This window comes from Eptatretus burgeri, chromosome 1 (assembly GCF_056783735.1).
Source record: "Eptatretus burgeri isolate ZD-2024b chromosome 1, Ebu_testis_v1, whole genome shotgun sequence".
Classification (NCBI taxonomy): domain Eukaryota; kingdom Metazoa; phylum Chordata; class Myxini; order Myxiniformes; family Myxinidae; genus Eptatretus; species Eptatretus burgeri.
The window spans coordinates 8,622,659-8,645,158 of NC_140961.1; the positions used below are offsets into that span (position 1 = coordinate 8,622,659).

At 44.5% G+C, this 22,500-nt stretch overlaps 1 protein-coding gene across 7 annotated transcripts in view; it reads right to left on the reverse strand.

Annotated features, from left to right (window-relative positions):
- Positions 1-22,500, reverse strand: part of LOC147033824 (actin-binding LIM protein 1-like) — an 80,356-nt gene that overhangs the window by 40,925 nt on the left and 16,931 nt on the right. For 2 of the 7 annotated variants that reach the window (XR_015055513.1, XM_085871495.1), the window contains exons 2-4: positions 19,034-19,066; positions 6,687-6,808; positions 6,307-6,361 (exon numbers count right to left, since the gene is read on the reverse strand). Coding sequence is in view for 6 of the 7 variants with exons in the window: in XM_085871495.1 (XP_085727621.1) it covers positions 6,307-6,361; positions 6,687-6,808; positions 19,034-19,066 (210 nt within the window). In the remaining variant the exon portion in view is untranslated. The remainder of the gene's footprint in view (positions 1-6,306; positions 6,362-6,686; positions 6,809-19,033; positions 19,067-22,500) is intronic. The other 5 variants (XM_085871529.1, XM_085871536.1, XM_085871516.1 and 2 more) reach the window with 5 other exon arrangements.

Sequence of the window (22,500 nt, forward strand, 5' to 3'; positions counted from 1 at the left end):
TGACCCTCAAAAATTTTCATACTGATCAGATGTTATCTGATTATCCATGTATTATCCTCTTGTGGATAATATTAGTATTATTATCCATGTGCAAATATGACATCATAAGGAAGACACCTATGACATCAACAAAATCACACATTCCCCATGAGGAGTACTTGCCATGTGCCAAGTTTCAATTTTTTTAGTGGTACAGTTTCAGAGATAGAGGTCAAAAGTTTATCCGTTTTTCCAACATGGCTGCCACACCACATGACCTATGACATTACAATTATGATTAGAACATTCTACAAGAGTAATCGCACATATGGCGAAAATTTTGTCTCAATCTGACAAGCGGTTGCAGAGAAAAACACTAAAGTTCTGTGCGGACAAAGAAACAAAGACAATCAAACGGACCCAAACGCAATACACACTCCTTTGGAGAGGATAAAAATTTAATAATTCTGGCTGCAAGACCATGCGTCCAATTAAGTTGAAATTTGAAACATGTATTCCCCATCATTACGAAATCATAAATGTGAAGTTTCACGTCGGTTGATTAAGCGGTTCCAGAGAAAACATTATTTAATATTTTCTTCAATCCAATATGGCTGCCAGACCATGTGAACTTTCTATTATTCCTTAACAAACTTGTACACCTATTATATGGCTTGGGGAACATTTGTGTGAAGTTTCTCCTCAATCTGTCCAGCCGTTCTGGAGAAGATTTTTTTTTGTCGGTTTTAGGGTAAATCCAATTTGGCTGCCGAACCAAGTGACCTATGACATCATATGTGTAAACCTTTTGTTCCTCATGGATAAGCGGTCGTACGTGTAAAGTTTCGCCTTGATCTGTTCAGAGACACTTTGGAGAAGGAGATTTTTGAAGGTTTAAAAAAACAAAAAACAAAAAATATGGCAGCCAAAGCATGTGACCAATGACATCATCAATTTTTCTTCTGTGGACCATTTCATCATGAGATGACCCTCAAAAATTTTCATCCTGATCAGATGTAGCATTCTACATGTGCAATTATGACGTCATAACAAAGGCACCTATGTCATCAAAAAAAAATCACATTCCCCATGAGGAGTATCTGCCGTGTGCCAACTTTCAAATTTTTTTCTTGGTGCAGCTTCAGAGATAGTGGTCCAAAGTTTTTCCAACATGGCTGCCACAACACGTGACCTATGACATCATAACTATGATTAAAACATTCTACATGAGTACTCACACTGATAGTGAAAATTTTGTCTCAATCTGACAAGTGGGTGTGGAGAAAAACACGAAAGTTCTATGCAGACAGACAGACACAGACAGACAAAGAAACAAATGGACCCAAATGCAATACCCTCTCCTTTGGCGAGGACAATGAATTTCAATTCCACATTTTGCTGAAACGGGCCTATTTAGTCTTTTCATTGTTGTGTCTGGCTCTGGACTGGCCAGACACACAATGACCGTATTCTCTCCATTATCATCGTGAGGAGCTATCTTCTTTTGATATGCACAACGTACATACCACTCTCTCTACATCTCATCTGATTGCATTGCATCCTGGTCGTGTTTGCATATTATATTTACTATTTGCACAACGATCGTCATCGTGTGCTTATCTGCAATGTTCCAAGTCGTGTCTTATATTCAGTCCAGACATTTTGATCAACTTTGTTTGTATTGTGATGTGCACAGTACAAGTGGCTTTTCCACAATACATGTTCTGTTCATGAACTTATGTTTGTGCATGAATTTTTTTTCAAGATCAAGACTCATGAAAGAGTGAGGTGACGGTGTATTTGAACTGTGAGTGGGGCAGTCGGCCAACTCTTGGACACAATAAGCAAGGGAATTAAAAAAACAGAAAAAATAGAAGTGAGAAGAGGAAGGAAACACAGTAATGTGCAAAGAAGAGGGTTGGGTTTTGGAGAGTTACTGGGGGTAGAAAATATCAAGGGTGGGCAGTGGAATGAAGCCATGCTTGAAGCCATGGTGGGGGGAGAGTGATATTGGCTGTTGAAAGGCATCAGGAATGAGGTTTCACAAATGTGATTTTTTAAAAAGACTAAAAGAGTGGAGGTGTGTGGAAAGCCTGGAATTTTGGAGTTTAACTCAGTGGTGGTTACTGAAGTAGCTGAGGAAGGTTGGAAGGCTGACGAATCAGAGGGAGCTCGACTAAAGGAGAGGTGGTAAAATTAGAGAACCACAGATCTGCCTGCAGTGTGAAAGCAACAGATCGTGTGCTTCGGCCTCATCATGAGAGATTCCAATTGTGCTGGGAGCTCAACAATACAGAGAATCCAGGAGTGACAGATGTGATGCTGGAGCCCCTGCCCAGAAGGGAGAGCAGCACTTCATTGAGCTGCAGACAACAAATGCTTCATCGGCTTTGAATAGTTCTGATGTTTCACCGAATGATGTGGAACAACAGAGGATGCCAATTCTACAACTGGCTTCTGAGGCCAGCATTGCAATGTGATCCATCCTCTCTCTCTCTCTGCAGGGACACATCAAGGCTTGGTAAATGTGTTGCCATTGACATATCAGACCTGAGCCTTTGCTCTCAAACAAAATCTCAAGTTCATTGAGCTGTTGGCATTTTGCAATCTCTGGGGCATTTGAATACTCGTCATGTGTTTAACAACTTTTTCTGGAAAAAAAAAAAAAAGAGGATGAGAATTGACTGTTAGATTTAGCTATTTTGTTGGTGACATTGTAAATACATTTTGGCTAATCAAATTGGAACAGAACTTGAATTATTCCACAGGAATAATGGGATGTCACATGTATGCAAATGAACACAAGATGTATGATAATCCAACAAGAAAGGAATGAACTTGCTTACTCTTTACCTAGGATTGCAATAATCTAGTTCAAAATTCCTGATGTATGCAAACATCATTGTAACATTCAAAAGCATGTTTGTACGATCATTGAATATTTATCTAGACCTTTGTGGGGTAATGTATTAAAATTTGCTCTTTCATCAAAGCATGCTTATCTGGAGCAATGCAAAGCCTCCTTACCTGATCTACAAGGCAGTGAGTGATGAGAAGGGGGAAAAAAACAACAAACAAAAAAAAAACAAATGAAACCAAAAAAAAAAGCAAAAATAAAAACACAAATGGCAGGTGATTAGTGAAGTGTTCCATGGAATGGAATCATGCTCACAATATACAACCAAAGCATGGATTATTTCCTTCTCATGTTCTTTCCTTTAGTGCAGGAGATTCATGCACGACATTATGACCTTACACCTTCAAACAATGACAAACCGCCAAGAACAGGGTGGCAAGACGATGGACACTGCAGTGGGTTGGTTAAATGAAGCATCGAGGTTGTGCTGATAAAATCTAAGATGGACTGGACATATAATTTAACAATTTTGTGAATCTTCCCCCCCCCCACCCCCCAAGTTATTTTCGAAAGAAGATTTAATCGAAAATGAATCATATCCAGGAAACCAATTTTTTTTTCATTAAATTTTTTTTTAATTGAAACTGCTTCCAATTGTCACAAACAAAAACTTCTTGTTTTTGTACAATCATTGAAAGCTGGACGATAGGACAGAAGGTTGATAAAGTGATGATCTGGAGTTGGACAAGGGATGTGCAGACAGTGACAAGGCTATGATCAGGCAGGGGCAGTGAGGATTAGCGATGCAAAGAGTGTTTGGAGATAATCGGTGAATAATAAATGGAGACAAATGTGCCAGAGTTAGTTAAATTAATAGGACCACTGGATCTGTAGCTTATTTAAGTTCTGGCCTAATGTTGGAACCCAAATTTGGAAGCATTTAGGCTGGTGGGTCTGGAGAGGGAGGTTTTTGAAAGAATTTACCCAATTTTCCAAACATTTACCAAGTCCACCATTTTGACATACTTCCAGTCATGTGATCAGCATAACCTCCACAATTTATCACGACACTGTCCTTATGTTGTAACCCAAATTTGGTAACATTCTGAATGGTGGGTCTGGAGAAGAAGATTTTTGAAGAAATTTACAGACGGTCATTTTAACCTTCTGAAGGTCACATGACCGGAACAAGATTTGCAATTCCTACCAGTCAGGTTACCAGTCAGGAGAGGAACGTTGCTGCCAAATTTCAGCCGGATCGGCCCAGCAGCTTGGTCGGAGAAGTCCAAAAAGGAGATGGACAGACGGATGGTGCACGATAACAATACCTTATCTGGAATGTACATTCCAGATAAGTTAAAAATGAAATGGTCTCCACTCTTGCAACGCCTGCACTCATAAGTTACATATGGTTGTGGGAATGGCCATAAAGGGGGTCATGGACTTAAGATAAACTATAATTGTCATTCATAAACGTCCAGCATAGGTGTGTGGATTGTGTGTAAAATTTTATAACTTGTGCCGCAGTGTGTTCAGAAGCCGATAAACGTGACCCCTCCCTTCCATAATGTTTAAAAACGTAACTCTCCCACCATTCCTCCACGATTAATCCTTTAAATTGTTTCCCTTTATAATCTATTTGTTTGCTTAATAAAAGGTTTGCAGCCCCGCAAGCCAGCCAATCCACTATGCCCACCCCAACCCCCACCCCTGCCCTCCCCACTCGAGGAAGCCGAAAAGCAGGGCGTTGCGACCATGCATAAGTTAAGAGCTACACCGATAATGGCTGCTCCGTGGACCTGCTCTAGCCGCTCAAAACCTGAGAAGTCTCTGGAAGTTACGAGAAGTTTGGCGGTAAACCAATTGGCGCAGATACACGTGATCGTGAGGTAATGAAGGCTGAGGGGTGGCAGGAAATGAACAGATCCACGGAGTTGACAATGGAGAGTGACAGAAATGTACAGTTGGATCGAGTCCTGCAGAGCCCAGCAAGTTTGAGTTAGTGAAATGCGAACTGGACAACAGAGAGCTGCATTCAAGAGAGATGTGGACAGTAAACTTTAAGGATGACGGTCTGCGAGTCGGGAAAAATATAGCACGTAGGTGCTTCGGCATGAAGTCACGAGCCCAGACGTGATCCAGCCTGCCATCTCTCGTTGCATAAGTTGTCGAGATCTCGTGGGCACGGGGGAAGTATTATGCGATAAATTATTGTTACCTCCGCCAACGAAGGTGGAAGGAGGTTATGTTTTCACCCCTTTCTGTCTGTTTGTCTGTTTGTGTGCAGGATGTCTCAAAAAGTTGTGGACGGATCCGGATGAAATTTTGTGGGCAGCTTTGGTGTGTGACAAGGATGATCTGATTAGATTGTGGTGAAGACACGGATCTGGATCTGACGACTATAATTTTTAAGTGATTCTTCACCATTGAAAGATCGGGCCAAAACGATATATAGCACAATATCTCAAAAAGTTGTGGATGTTTCGGATGAAACTTGGTGGACAGGTTGGGTGTGTCACAAGGAAAATTGATTTGATTTTGGTGAAGATCCGAATCCGGATCTGAATACGAGAATTATTTAATTTCTAAAGTGATTCTTTACCATTGAGAGATAGGGCCAAAAACGATATTGTCTTGCATAGGATGATATTTCAAAAATGCATTGGGCCCGATATGTTCTCATGGATCAGGCATTACATGGCAGAGGTATGCGCTCTACCGAGTGCCCTTCTAGTTATCAGTGGATTTGCTTTTTGTTCTTCCCTCCACTTCACTACGTAATAAATTCTGTTTTCCCAAAATGGTGTGTTGGCCTGGTGCGTGGTTAGAGTTGGAAACTAATTAATGACTTTAACCACGGCCATGATAAATTAGCAAGAAAAGCTGTCGTTTGGAGGTTTCAAATGCAGTGGTTCGCTCTGGGTTATCGCTCGGCCATCATCCTTTGGATGTTGAACCTGATGTAGGCAACAGATTTCGTTGGAGTTTCTGTGCATCAGAAAGTAAAGATCTGTTCAGCTTTCCTGGCAGGTGGCATAAACCTCTGAGGTCTACCGTCACGAAATTGGTTGCTATCCAGGTGGACTATAATATGACCTTGTGTCCATCCAAGGTCCACCGTTGCAATATTATTGAATGAAGAAACATTATCTTAATTATGTGCAGAGATCGAATTTCATGGATGAGCTGCACAAATGAGACCAAGGCTGTCGAATCGCCAACGATGTCGGCGGAAAAAAAAAAACGTGATGCGTAAAAAAAAAAAGGTTGTACCATATATGTTTGTTTGAGATTTCACTCTTTTTACTATTTATGGAGAATTTTTTTTTTATTCCTCTGTTTCACCAAATCAAATGTGAGTAGAGCCAAGCTATTCAATATAATAAGATTAGTGGTAGTGACAAGAGTCCAGCGTCAAGTGACATATTGGGGGCGAGTACTGATCGTTTCTTTCGACTCCCATTCCTTACCTCGCACTTCATGGCAACAAGGGCCGTGGTAATGGCGAAATTCTGTGAACTGGTGCTGTGAGGGTAATGGACAGGTGACGTCAAGAAGGGAAGGGGGTGAGGGAGGAAGGCAAAGAAAATCAAAGTGCAGCCAGCAATGAAAATTGTAAAGATAATGCTGAACAGCAAATGAAGAAAAATAAACAAATTATGGAGATTACTTCGATCGATGCCGCCATTTGCCATAGCTGTGCCCGAACTTCAGACACTTAACTAAGCATTCATCTTTCCTGTGTCAAAGTGGACCTTGAGAACACATTTGTACCCATTTCAAATTCAACCTGCTTTGCTCCACAAGATAGTTTGTGTTTAACTATATTCATGCTCAAAGTGCAGGTCACCTCAAATGGATCTCCACGGTATCCCGACATATTCTTTGTGGACTTCAACCTCCCATGGAGACTCACCCTCTGGATACCATTGCGGTTGTAGCCCGGTAATGACGACGATTTTGATGGGGAATCTGGATACAGGATGGGGTAGAAATCAGAAGAGGTTCCTTTATTTTCACGTCCAAGGTCATGAACTTCAATAAATTGATTTGATAAAAACCGATTTACAGGATTAAATCAGTAGCTGCAAAGCAAATCTAAGGATTGGGGCTCTCCAGCAAACTCATTTTGGACCATTAGACTTTACTGAAAAGTACTCTTGTGGTGCAGCATCACTTTAGGTTGCTGCAGTTACTCTTGAGATTGCATTTGTTCAGAAACTGATTTTGTTTGAATTACATAAAATAATCATTAAATCCATTTGAGATAGTGTGCCAATTGGGGCAATTCGTACCCACATTGCAAGAGTGAGAGCAGCTTCATAGATCATCACCCTTTACATGCTGTGTAATTATTACAAAAGTAATTATTGCGGAGATTTTGTTTCACCCTCTCAGCCCTTCCTTCGGTCCCTCACCCCCACTTGCATGCATTCGGCCCAAACTTTTCCATATCCCTCCCAAATCCCATGCCTACATAAATATAGATGGCCCCATCGAACAGTGTGGAATGGGCACGTGACATTTCAAAAGCCCACAGCAACAAGCAGCTCATTGAGATGAGATTATGAATGATGGGAAAATGAATGATAGATAAGCATGGCTGAGATTTTGGCAGGTTAAATCTTGGACATCAGGGGTGGCATAAACGTTCATCACACAATAAATGCTTCTGCCGAGAAAACAGAAACAAAAATGACATTATATGTCAATTAGCATCAAGAAAGGTATAATATATTCCCCAAAAACTCAACAACTGAAAAATTACAACTCTGACAATGACACAAGTTGAATCAGATCTGATATTACAGCAAGCTTTATCATTTATGTGGACCATTGGAGCAACTATAGTCATTGTTATAAACCAGTAAATGTCCTAATGATTCAAGAAAAGTGTTTGTAATTTGGACAAAGGCCCACTCCATTGAAGGATATGCTGAAATATTTAATGCCCACAATGCAGAAAGGGTATCCGGCTGAAAGGGACACCCAAATAAATCTGATGTGTGTGTGTGTGTGTGTGTGTGTGTGTGTGTGTGTGTGTGTGTGTGTGTGTGTGTGTGTGTGTGTGTGTGTGTGTGTGTGTGTGTGTGTGTGTATGTATATATATATATATATATATATATATATATATATATATATATATATATATATATATATATATATATTAACAGTGAATAAAACAAATGGAATTATGTCGTTACCAAAAAAAGTGATTCTTCAAAGTAGCCACCCTTTGGCTTGATGACAGCTTTGCACACTCTTGGCATTCTCTCAACCAGCTTTTTTTTTTTTTTTTTTTTTTTTTTTTTTTTTGTATACCTTGGTCGAGGCTCGTATGAGAGCTAACACACAACTCACAGCAAGGAGGCATGAGACAAGAGGGGTGGGAGTGGAAGGGACAAAACATTGGGGAACAGACACAGGTGAACTGTGGAAGGGAGAGGGATGGGGATGGGATGGGGAACATGGCGAGGAGAAGATGGACATTACAGGGACTTTCAGGAAGGAAAGCAGGAGAATTGAAGGAAGTGGGCTTGGGTGGATTATCGGGGGTAGAAAAGATCGAAGATTTGGATGGGGGAAGATAAGAGGTGGTGGTGAACAGCTGTTTTGAAAGCCTGGAGGGAAGAATGGGAAAGAATAGAGTGAGGAAGTTTATTCCAAAGGCGGGAAAAAAGAGGAATGAAAGAGTGAAGATGAGCAGTGATTCGTGATTTTGGTAGTTTTACCAGAAGGGGGTTGTTGGCGGACCTTGAGCGCCCTGTGGAAATGTGGTTGGGACAAATCGCAGAGAGAGCAGGGGGGCAAGGCTGGAGAGGAGTCGGTAGAAGACAGAAAGACCACCGACCAACCTGCGGTGATTGAGTGAGAGGCCCAAAGACTCAGCTTCATTGCGGGAGATGCCAATGATCTTAAAAGCCCTGGTTTCGACAGCGTGAAGTCGAGAAAGGTGGGAGGCAGGAGCACCAGCCCAGAGGGGAGAGCAGTACTCCATCAGGCTACGGACAAAAGCTTTGTAAGTAGTCAGGAGCTCAAGAGGGCCGAGGAAGGACTTTGCACGACGGAGGATTCCCAGTCGGCGACTGGCTTTTGAGGCAAGGTTGGAAATGTGACTTTCCCAGGAAAGGTCATGGCAGATAGTGAGACCCAGAAGCTTGAAAGAAAAGACTTCTTCCAGAGGATTGTTGAGAAAGTGGATGGGGGGGTTTTGTAAACGGTCCTTTCGAAGAGACATAGTGAGAGTGTGAGATTTGTCTGGATTGAAAGACATGTTCCACGTGTTGGACCAGTTTGTGATTTTATCCAGATCTGCAGTGAGCGAAGAAGCTGCTGCTTGCTGGTCTGAGGGATGACAGATGGTACGGCAGAGGGTGGAGTCATCGTCAAAGAGAAATAGAGGATTTTCCAGAGAGTCCGAGAGATCATTGATGAAAACCAGAAAAAGAACAGGGCCCAGAACGCTACCTTGAGGAACTCCAGCCTGCACAGGAAGAGGGGATGAAAGAACTCCATTTAGGGCCACACGTTGACTGCGACAGGAGAGGAAGTCTGCGAGCCATGAGTGGAGATGGCCTTGAATACCATGGGAAGAGAGTTTGGTGAGTAGGGCAGGGTGCCAGACTGTGTCAAAAGCACATGATATGTCCAGGGATACGGCTCGGATTTCCTGTCTGGCATTGAGGACCTCCATCCATTGATGGGAGAGCAGTAGCAGCATATCCAGGGTAGAGTGACCTGGTCTGAAACCAAATTGATGATTGGAAATCAAGCCATTGGAGAAGAGGAAGGATTTCATGTCTGAAGCAATGATGGATTCCATAACCTTGCTGATGATTGGGAGAAGGCTGATTGGTCTGTAGTTACAGGGATCTGTTTTTGCACCTTTTTTATGCAGGGCAGTGATGTTAGCAGATTTTTAGCTTCATGAGGAAGTCACCTGGAATGCTATTCCAACAGTCCGGAAGGAGTTCCCACATAGGATGAGCACTTGTTGGCTGCCTTACCTAAACTCTGCGGTCCAACTCATCACAAACCCTCTCAATTGGGTTTAGGTTGGGTGATTGTGGAGGCCAGGTCATCTGATGCAGCAATCCATCACTCTCCTTCTTTGTCAAATAGCCCTTTAACAGCCTGGAGGTTTGTTTTGGGTCATTGTCCTGTTAAAAAACAAATTATGGTCCCACAAAGCGCAAACCAGATGGGATGACGTGTCACTGCAGAATGCTGTGGAAGCCATGTTGGTTAAGTGTGCCTTGAATTCTAAATAAATCGCCGACAGTGACACCGGCAAAGTACCCTCACACCTCCTCCTCCATTCTTCATGGTGGGAACCACATGTGCAGAGATCATCTGTTCGCCTTCTCTGTGTCTCACAAAGACATGGTGGTGAGAAACAGAAATCTCAAATTTGGACTCTTCAGACCAAAGGACAGATAGCCACCGGTCTAATGTCCATTGTTCATGTTTCTTAGCCAAAGCAAGTCTCCTCTTCTTATTGGTCTCCTTCAGTGGTGCTTTCTTTGCAGCAATTAGACAATGAAGGCCTGATTCACGTAGTCACCTCTGAACAGTTGCTGTTGTGACGTGATACATATATATACATATATATATATATATATATATATATATATATATATATATATATATATATATATATATAAATATACACATACATACATACATACATACATATATACATACACATTCAAATATATATATATATATGTATATATATATATATATATATATATATATATATATATATATATATATATATATATATATGTATATATAAAAAATATATAAATATTGTTACTGATATGGAAACCATTTGCATTCAACATACAGGTCCCAAAAGTCAGTTATCCCGTAAAGTACATGTGTAGTCAGATCCCTTTCCTTTTGTCTTGTGGGAGAATCAAAAACGTGCACTGCGACTTCTTTTAGTTAGGTGATTAAATCTTTACATCTAACAACCAACAAGCCATCTGCATGACCCCTCGGCCCGTCACGATCCACTGCCAACCAGCTGCACCACCAACGTACCTTTGCAACGTTGATATTGTTACTCGTCGAGTGTGGGCCTGCATGGAGGACTGGCTGGGTGTTCCTGGGAGGGGCCGTTGCAGCGTTATTCTGTTACTCATCAAGTTTTGATTCCGCGTGGAAAGAGCGGTTGGGGTTTCCCAGCAGGGGCCAAGGCCCCGCCCCAGAAAGGTGAGCCATAGGACCGTATCCAATAAGGGGCGGACAGCGAAGCGTTTTTCGCCAAGAGCCCCTCCCCGTGGTGGGAGGAAATATATCTCCGGAACTCTCTGAGTAAGGAGTTTTTTCACAGTAGTTGGGTCAGGCAGTTTTAGTTCACGGTGGCTGTGAGCAGTCTGGTTCGTTATTCACGGTGGCTGTTACGGGGAGAGAAGTTCTGTGGACCCCGACTATTTGCCACGTGAACACTGCCAAGAGCCACGAGTCCCACACGTGCGACTGGGACCAAACCGACGACCACTGCAGAGCACGCTTTCCCTCCGACGACCAGGTACCCACCGAACTCCGCTCGACTGCAACGAGCCGGAAAGGTAGGTGGCAAAGCGGTAGTCGGTAGTGTGAATCTACCGCTGCCGGTAGGATAAATCCGGTTCAACCAGGCGTTCCGAGGGCGTGGCTTCCCCGGTAGGCGAAATCGCGTCGTTAATTAGGTAAATTGGTTATAGACAAAAAGACCCTAAGCTACGCAGTTGAGATATTGGCGTCCACGGTCGGTTAGACGACCCACGGGCTCGCGTATTTTTCTGAGCGACGGCCTACAATTCCGGGGATTCTGGTGGGAGACGGTGTCACCTCCCCCACCGAGCGGTCGTTCTCGCCACCGACCCCCGGCACACAACAGTTTGGTGTCAGGAGTGGGATTCGAACCCCTCCGCCTCCATCGAGAAATTTACGGGATTTGGATCAGGGATGTGCTTGGCAACCCCCCTTTCCCTCCAAATTAAAGAGCAGTCAAAATTTTATTTAATTCTCAGCACGGACCATGGCGGACCAAGACGGACTGGTACAGGTGGGTCTTGAATTAATCTGAGAAGAATTCATGGCTCAGCATGACACCTTGCAGGAAGACCCTCCCCTGCAATCAAACCCAGAGGTAACAATGGGGGCGGCAGCGGCGGTGCATGAGCACCCCCCACATCAAATTTCCCTCCCAGAGGACCGAACGATCCCTACCCGATCGGATCCGCACCCGATCGTGGCGGATCGGCTCTGCCAGCACCAATTGACAAGAGCCAGTTGGTGGAGATACTGGCAAACATGCAAAACCAATTGAGAGGTGATATGCAGAGTATGGGGATACACTTGCAAACACAAATGAAGGCGGGCCAGGAGGAAATGAAGGCGGAGCTGGCAAAGGTGAGAGGTGAAATGCAGACCATGGATTGGAAAATGGCGCCGGGACGTGGAGGAACGACTGAGTCAAAGGGGAGTATGGAGGTTGTTCGCACCGCGATGACGACGGGTGAGGTCGAGGTAACGAGAGACGTCACGTTAATTACAAGAGAAAACGACAAACTCGGACAGGATTTAGAAATAATAAGGGAGACGCAGGATCTGGAAATAGTAAAAGAAACGCGGGAATTAAAAGGGATAACTGATATAATAAAATAAATGCAGGAATTAAAAAGGTGACGGAGATGCAGGAATAAGAAGAAGTGAACGAGTTACACGAAAATAAAGAGGAGCACACACAAGTAGAGTGAATAGGGGACATTGAGGTTGAGCTTGGGGAATGTTTTGAGACCCGGTGCGAGAGTCAGGTTAACCTCCCACAGGAACGAGGGGAGACGGTATGCTCCCTCGTAGCAGGTCGTGACGAGGTGAGTCTGGTAAGGCTGTACGAGGAAGAGCGGGTATATGATGCGAATGAGCGCACGCTAAGCTTTAGGAGGGAAGAAACCCCGGGATCTCTTGTATTAACCCAAACACCCGATGTGAATGTCCCAGAGTGCGTGTTGGAATGTGCGAGTGATGTGAGTGACATGGAATGTATGAGTGCACGTGGAAAAACGGCTTTTGGTGCCTATTTACGCGGAAAGACATGTTCTGTAACGCTCATATAATTTCTCCATTACATCGTTCAGTCAGATTTTGAATGTTGCCTCACGTCCTGATATGGCGAGTTTGGCAGACATCTTGGAAAATGGCGGCCAAGGGGTCATCTGAGGTCAGTTTCAGTGTCATATTCGGAATCCTCGAGCACGATTTCGTGGGGTTTGACCAAATTAAAAATGTGATTTTCATTCATTTGTGCGACTTATGATGGTTTGAAAGTGAGTTTGGCGGCCATCATGGAAAATGGCAATTTTTCGATTGGCTCCCCTTCTAGATTTACTAATTATGATCATATCTCACCACCTGCCAAGTTTGGTGCTTATATCCGGAAATGCACAATATTATGTTAATAGCGATCTAACGGACCTCACTATTTGACACAGAACGTAACCCACTCCCAACAATGAAAGATATGCTCCTTGATGTTGATGAGCAGCGTAATGATGATGTCGCGAGAAGGGTCAAGTTGCACCTTGCTTTTGTTTCTGATCTACCTTCTGCTGAGTGCAAGTACCACGTCCGCTGCTATAACAGTTTCACGAAAGTCCCCACATATGCTGATTTGCCAACTGGTAGTGCAGATGAAATGCTCTGAAGGAAGTCATTGAGTACATGAACTGAGACAGGTCCAGCATTTGGAATAGTGTTGAACTGCATTCCCTGTACTCAGATCGAGGTGGCAAGCTCGCTCGACATGACATGTTTAGCAAGTTGACTGACTGCATGAGTAAGGATGTTATCGTTGTTTGGGTAGATGGCTGTGCTGCCATTGTTGGTTTCCGTGAGTCCGTTGCTAAATGTCTCATGATAGTTAAGGTAGACGATACGGATGAGAGGAGCATTGCTTCCGTGGTGAGTCAGATCAAGCATGAGGCACGGTCGGTCAAGTACAACAGTGCCAATTACGACTTATCAGAGTTTACACAGGCCAACACAATCAAGGCGACCAGCCCAAGTTTGTTGAAGTTGGTTTCGGACCTGGTCTCCGGTGGTAAAGTGACCAAGAAATCTCTGAGCCTGAGCCAGTCAATTCAGTCACGTTACAGGTACCAGAAATCAAACAACATTAGGACTGGTCGTCAAACTGTTGCACCGGAATGGCAGTTCCGAACTTCTCAAACTCCTTCATGAGCATGGCTTCACTACCTCGTATGATGAGGCCCTGAGATCCCGAAAATCGGCCGCTTGTCTACTAGGTGACAATGCACAGGTTCTCCACCAGTTCATGGGGTTGTGCCGAACCGTCTGCGTCATCTTCGTGTGGTTTGACAACTTCTATCTCCAGGTATTCACACCCAATGGTCGACGCACTACCCATGTCCTCTCACATGAATTCCAGCAACCTCATCCCGCAGGTATGCTGGAGTATGGCTGCGCTAAGCCAGGGATGAGCAACCTCATCATCCCCAGACTCTCTAAGAAGGCTGCCCAGTCAAAGACCAGCAGTATCTCATTGGGCAGCCTTCCTCTGCAACACTACACCGGGACGACCAAGGTGAACCCACCAGCTGGAGAGGCCACCTCTGGCATCTCCTACCAAGAAGTATGTGCCCGGCAGGTGAGTCTAGCTACTGCACAGGAGAAGGACATGAAGTGGTTAAACACGCTCAACACACAGGAGAACGCAATGGAGTGGGGTGGGTTCAACAGTCAAGAGGCACGCAATGATCAAGCTCAGAAGACACCAAAGAGGACCTACATGTTCGGACCTCTCATCGACGCCAAACCGCTCATGGTGCTAACTTCACTGGAGTACCTCAAGAAGTCGTTGGCTGACATAGGGATGTCCTCTGCTCACATCTCCGTCGACCTGCAGCTGTACATGGTGGCCAGCCAAATCAAGTGGAATGACGTCGATCGCTTCAAGCATGTCATTCTCAGGCCTGGCATCATGCACACTGTGCAGTCCTTTGGTGGCTGCATCGGCAAACTCATGAGCGGGTCGGGTATTGAGCCTCTCATCAGCTCAGCGTTTGGAGGGCGAACAGGACTCATGAGCGGCAAGTCTTGGGTTCGGGCCATGCGAGCGTTCCAGATGGTTTTGACTACTCTTCTGAGCAAGTTCCTCACCACTGGTCCCAAAACATTCCAGGACTTAAGCGACTACTTGAAACGTGTCTGCAACACCTAACTGGCAGGCACTGGGTCGATAACCTGATAAAGTCGACTCCATTCGTCCATCAACTGCTTCGTAGTGAGAGGGAGGGAGATTTCCTGCTGCAGCAGCTAACACTCGAGCGTATGCTCCCCTACTTATTCGTTTCTGGCCACCACCACGATGCCAAGTACATCACCCATCACGTTCTCGAGATGCGCCACCTGCTGCCACCCGTGGCCAAAACGGAGCTCATGCCAGGTGCCTCCGTGTGCCGTCACCAGGAGGGTAGCTGTAATGGCGTGAGCTCTGACCAGTTTGGTGAACAAACTGCCATTCAAATCGGCAAAGGTGGCCTCAAGGGTATAACCCTTTCTCAAGAGATGGTCGCGGAATGGATCGATTCTTTTCCCATCATCGCCTACCTCTCAGACACCATGGCGCACATATACCCTGATCCTCCAGTCAAGGAGAGCAAAGACCAAGCTGTAGCAAGTACCACAAGCAGCGGACCATGTCACAAGGAGGGGAAGAAGAGGAGGGAGATGGATGCAGATGACAGACGTCGAATCTTACTTGAGCTGTCCAAAATGTCTCACCCATTGGAAAATCAGTCGCCACACCTCTACAACATTGCCAATGGTGGATTCGGTCCCCCTGAAGCCGAGGTGAATGTTGCCGAATCAGTCGACATAGGGGAGAGAATGGCTGCAGTTCCGGGCATCCCTCCCCACCAGATTACATGCAACCGTCTCTAGCTCCATCAAGACCATGGAACACATAAAGAAAGGTGTGAAAGTGGGGGACAAGACGATCTTCGACCTGGAGACTATCTTCCTCAGGCTGCTGACAGTCGGACAGCAGCGACAGATGAAGCTAGCACCCATCTTCCAATGGAGCTGTGCCTAATACCCCCCCTCGCTCATAGACTAGTATGGCTGCTTGAGGAAAGGTAGCAAAGCACCGCTGGGTCACAAACTCTGCATAGACAGGACGACCGCCGCCGCCTGATGCCACCATTGTTGATGTGAGCCAACTCCTCTACCACATTGTTTGGCCATCGAGAGGAGATGCGTCGGTCATAGTTAAGTGCATCAAGACGACATTGTCCTCTCTCGCTGGCAAGGTCTTAGTCTTCAACAAGTATCACGACGTTCCTGCAAAGGACCATGAGCGTATGCAACGTGCTGCCCTTGGCTCCATCAACTACGACCTGACCATCAACACACCGCTACCCAGTCGAGACGCCATCATGAGGAATAAGCACAACAAGTTGTAGCTGTCGAAAGTTCTTAGTACCTCCAGCTTCGGCGAAGGAGTCACCGTGGAGAGCCCGAGCGAGAATGTGTTCAACCATGACGAAGCGGACATAACAATGATCTCGTACCTCCTCATGGCTGCCGAGTCCGACACGCGAGTGATCCGCATTCTCTCAGATGACACTGATGTGTTCGTGCTGCTTGTGTACTGGGTGTACCAAAACAAGATCCAGTCCACAGTGCAAATGGAGCGGTGGGATGGAGTCGTTTGGGTCATCAACGCCACCTATGCCCAACTCGCCCCAAGTGCCTGCAGATCCAGGGAATGCACTCTATTACTGGTTCAGATACCACCTCATACCTGTATGGCAAGGGGAAAGTATCGGCCCTGAAGACCCTGAGAGCTGGCGACTTTCCAGGCCTGTACTCAGCCTTGGGTGAGCTTGATGCCACCCATGCACAGCTCATGGAAGCAGGACAGGCGTTCTTCTGTGCTCTATATGGTCAGCAACAGTGGACCACGATGAGTGAGGCAAGGTACCATATGTATACAAAGAAGTCTGGCAAGCTGCTCAAGATCATGTCACGACCACTAAGAGAGCAAAATCTCTTCCTGCACATCTTGCGAACTCATCTGCAGACCATACTCGCAAAATCTGCTGACCAGCAGGCTCCACCTGAACTTGACATCACGAAGTATGGGTGGGAAATAAAAGATGGCACCCCAGTACCAGCAACCTCCGATCAGCCCCCAGGACCCCAACATCTCATGGATGTAGTGTGGTGCGGATGTCAGGCGGCGGTGAAGGCGTGCGACACTGAACGTTGCAGCTGTCACCATGGAAAGATATCATGCACTGTGTACTGCGCTTGTGTTTGTAGTGACGCCTGCTTCAACCCGTTCAAGACTGGAGACGAAGACCAAGATGAAATGGAAGAGGAAGGAGAAACAGATGTGGAAGATGACGAGGAAACTGAACATCTTGATCTTGCATTCGGCTCTGATGATGAATGGGAGTGATCGCCGTTAATGAATAAACGCTTGACCACCATCGCTCTGAAAATTTCATTATTATTATTATTTCATTTTTGGCGGAAAATGACCTTGAACTTGACCTTTGACCCTGAATTTGACCCCGAATCACAAAAATGACCTCAGAAATCGATTCATCAGGTCAAAATTATATGGAAAAGAGGTATCACACGTGATTGTAAGTAAATTGGTTGAAAAGTTATATTCCACCCCCCCTCCCCCCCCCCCCGTCCACGGTGGCCATCTTGGATTTTGCAAATTATCGGAGTTCTCCAAGGTTGCTGCTCTGGCAACCAAGCCAAATTTTCTCTATAGACCCATGTGAGTACGAAACCATCAAAAAACAATGCACTTCTCATGACAACAAGGTTGAGTACAGAACATACTGCATACGGGTGGCAAATGGACTAGTGGGTCGAGCACAACCTATGTGCCTCCGTCCTTTACCGCCATTAAACTCCAAAAAGGGTTAACTGTAAGCCTCCAAGGGAGACTGTTTGGCCATCCATCCAGGTTGGGGTTATACCCTCTGGACATGACAAAATACACACACACACACACACACACACACACACACACACACACACACACACACACACACACACACACACACACACACACACACACACACACACACACACACACACACACACACGTTTTGTGGAGTGAAGGGATTTACGGTGGCTGGAGTGCAAATCCTGCCACCAACCTCCTAAAAAAAACAAAACAAAAAGGAGGACATCCGCAGACAGGTGGGCACTCCATATGGATGGCCGTTGACTCACAAGGAACTTCTCCACCCTTTGACAGGTTTTGTTTTTAATCCTGCTGGATGTCCATTCCATACACCCTCCTCACCAGGAAACCTGGTGCAGGAGATGATTTAGTCACCAACAACCCGACCATGAACCTGGTTAGTACAGGTTTACATGGTACCTGCAGCAAGTCACAGATCTAATCCGGCCTGACCTGTAATACTTTGTCTGAAAAATACATAAATACACTTTTGGAGAATTACTGGATCCTCCCTGATTGTTCTTCAGCAAAGTCATCAAGGTTTTCACCTCATACCCTTGATATCCTTGCGAAGTCAAAAACAGAATTGAATGTGTATGTAATAAATGGTGAATCAATTAACCTATTACACGTGGGTATCGTGTGCACTGCATGTAGATAGACATGCACACACTTATTTGTGTGAAATCATTTGTGTCATTCATCTTCTGCTTACAGAATAAATTATGATGGAGGCCTGGGACATATAAAATAAAAGAATGAAGCATTCAGTGGGGCAGGTGGAGGCAATGGAAATCAGGTTGAAGTAACATTCAGGTCATCACAATGGTTCAGTTTATTGATCAAGTTGGATCGGTCAAGGATGGTTGCTACTTTTCCCTCAGATACACTTGATGGGTAAACATGCAGCAAATTAATGACCATTTATGCAAATAGCCCTTGGATGCAAGAGAAATGGGTATCCAACATGACAAAATGAATCAAAAAGCCAAAGTTCCACAGCTCATCTGAAATTTACACAATGGTTGCTTGGTGTAAACTATAGCTATGTAATTGTCCTCATAGGTTTGGACAAGTAATTGTTGACAATAATCACAATGAAGCAGAGAGACAATGGTGCAGAAGGCTTGTTGCACAGGATATAAAAACCAACACAAAACAACATTCACAGGCCACACAAGCAGGCCTACCAGGGTCCTCACGACAAAGCCTCCGAGAAGGGGCTGCTTGGAAAAAAGAATCAGGAAAGAAAACTGGTTAGCTTAGCCTTTTGGTTATAAACTAAGGTGTAACTTATAAACTAAGGTGTAGGTTGTAAACTATGATGTAGGTTTTAACTGGTGTATAAATTAGAAAGTAAGGTTTAGGTTATAATGGTGTATATTATGGTGTATGTAGATAATAATAATGATAATAAACTATGGTGTGGTTTAGAAACTAAGGCTTTAGGTTATAATGTACTCGGGTGTAGATTACAAAATAAGACTTAGGTTATAAAATAATGACACAGTCTGGCACCCTGCCCTACTCACCAAACTCTCTTCCCATGGTATTCAAGGCCATCTCCACTCATGGCTCGCAGACTTCCTCTCCTGTCGCAGTCAACGTGTGGCCCTAAATGGAGTTCTTTCATCCCCTCTTCCTGTGCAGGCTGGAGTTCCTCAAGGTAACGTTCTGGGCCCTGTTCTTTTTCTGGTTTTCATCAATGATCTCTTGGACTCTCTGGAAAATCCTCTATTTCTCTTTGCCGACGACTCCACCCTCTGCCGTACCATCTGTCATCCCTCAGACCGGCAAGCAGCAGCTTCTTCACTCACTGCAGATCTGGATAAAATCACAAACTGGTCCAACACGTGGAACATGTCTTTCAATCCAGACAAATCTCACACTCTCACTCTCACTATGTCTCTTCGAAGGGACCGTTTACAAAACCCCCCCATCCACTTTCTCAACAATCCTCTGGAAGAAGTCTTTTCTTTCAAGCTTCTAGGTCTCACTATCTGCCATGACCTTTCCTGGGAAAGTCACATTTCCAACCTCGCCTCAAAAGCCAGTCGCCGACTAGGAATCCTCCGTCGTGCTAAGTCCTTCCTCGGCCCTCTTGAGCTCCTGACCACTTACAAAGCTTTTGTCCGTAGCCTGATGGAGTACTGCTCTCCCCTCTGGGCTGGTGCTCCTGCCTCCCACCTTTCTCGGCTTAACGCTGTCGAAACCAGGGCATTTAAGATCATCGGCATCTCCCGCAATGAAGCTGAGTCTTTGGGCCTCTCACTCAATCACCGCAGGTTGGTCGGTGGTCTTTCTGTCTTCTACCGACTCCTCTCCAGCCTTGCCCCCCCTGATCTCTCTGCGATTTGTCCCCACCACATTTCCACAGGGCGCTCAAGGTCCGCCAACAACCCCCTTCTGGTAAAACTACCAAAATCACGAATCACTGCTCATCTTCACTCTTTCATTCCTCTTTTTTCCCGCCTTTGGAATAAACTTCCTCACTCTATTCTTTCCCATTCTTCCCTCCAGGCTTTCAAAACAGCTGTTCACCACCACCTCTTATCTTCCCCCATCCAAATCCTCGATCTTTTCTACCCCCGAATAATCCACCCAAGCCCACTTCCTTCATTTCTCCTGCTTTCCTTCCTGAAAGTCCCTGAAATGTCCATCTTCTCTTCGCCATGTTCCCCGTCCCATCCCCATCCCTCTCCCTTCCACAGTTCACCTAATGTGTCTGTTCCCCACTGTTTTGTCCCTTCCACTCCCGCCCCTCTTGTCTCATGCCTCCTTGCTGTGAGTTGTGTGTTCGCTCTCATACGAGCCTCGACCAAGGTATACAAAAAAAAAAAAAAGGTTCAGGTGATAACCTATGGTTTCGGTTATAAACTAAGGTTATATCTGTCTGTTATGAACTAAGGCGCAGTTCTGCTATCGACAATGGGTACTCGGCAAGTGGCTGAAGCACTCATGCAAGCACTCCAATTCAATGGTTGATAAGGAATGGTTGGCCAGGATGTCGCTGCATACCACAAAGGATCCCTTGAACTATAAAGGCAGTATTCACCGTGCACGCAGCAGTTAATGAAATAAAATGAATTAATGAAATAAAATGACTATCAACAAAAGAGTTTTTTTTTTTTAAACTTCTTTTTAAAACGTCCTTTTTTCACCAGATTTGCTTTGATACCCTGCAGAGCACCTTGTGAAACCTCCAAAAATATAGACACAGATTTGGCAGTCGCTATGGATAGGCAGTCCCTCTGGGTGATGGGGTGTGAGGTCTCGTCATGAATGCATTAAATCATATAGCTCAAGGAAGCTGGTTAATTTTGGCAAGTTCATAAATGTTTTGTTCACACAATATAATTCTCCAAACAGGAGAAAAAGATAAGTTTAATGCTTTAAAAATTACACATTTTCTTGTGTATGTGAGGAGGAAGGAACATAGCCTTGCTTGATTAAAGTAAATAGGTACAACGGCTTATTATAAGACTTCTTATTTCTTTATATTATCAGATTTTACAACAGATTTCAACACACAAGTCCAAACGATATCGGATCCTCAAAACCAAAATAAAATTTTGGTGATATATTTTGCTTTGTCCGTGAGAGTACAATGTGGAAAATCGTATCATATAATGCATGAAATCACTCCAAGCCCCTGATTTCAAAACTATAGCACATACAAAAGCGATGTATTCAGCAATTCGTGCCTATGATGAACAGGCATTCAATAATATGAGTGAGAAATGTGGAAAAAAAAACCCAAAAACTTTATCATTAAGAAATCGTTGTGGCCTGTTCCAAGTCAAGGCATGGTTGAGCAGGCCAAAAATCATGGTGGCTAAAGACATCAGTGAGGTTACCCAGGAAACGCCTTAAAACCCCATAGAGCGAGGTGGCCGAGGATCGCCTGATAAAGGATACAAATAAATATGGGCGTTAATTATCTTGAAAAGGGGTGTTTTAATTAACTCAAACACCCAATTTTCAGTCAAGTAGTTCCTTGTAGTTTTCTTTAATATGCATGCAAAGTTTCAGGCTGCTAGGTTTCGTGGTTTGGGAGTTACAGATAAGACACACACACACAGACACACACACACACACACACACACACACACACAGACACGCGCACACACAGACGCGCACACACACACACACACACACACACACACACACACACACACACACACACACACACACACACACACACACACACACACACACACACACACACACACACACACACATTGACATTTGTTATTACAGATAAACTATGGTTTGGGTTATTATAAACTAAAGTTAAGGTTATAATAAACTATGGTTTTGAGTAAAACTAAGGTTTTCGTTAAAATAAACAATGGGTTTAGATTATAAACCAAGGTGTAGGTTATCAGAGAGTGTGCTCAGACTCTCTATGTCAGGATGGTGTGGAAGACAATGGCGGCCCCACCCGCTACATACAAAACTAAAGTTGGAGTGTCTTCTCTTCTAAAAAGTCACTTACGCTGCAGATGAGAGCCTACCTGTTCTGTTCAGCTGATTGTCTCAGCAGGGATCACTTTTCAGTACTCCAGATCATGACAAAAGCAAAAACTCAGATCAGTTAAAACCAGGATCTGTTAAATCTTATTCTCATTCATCATCATCATAACAATAATAATAA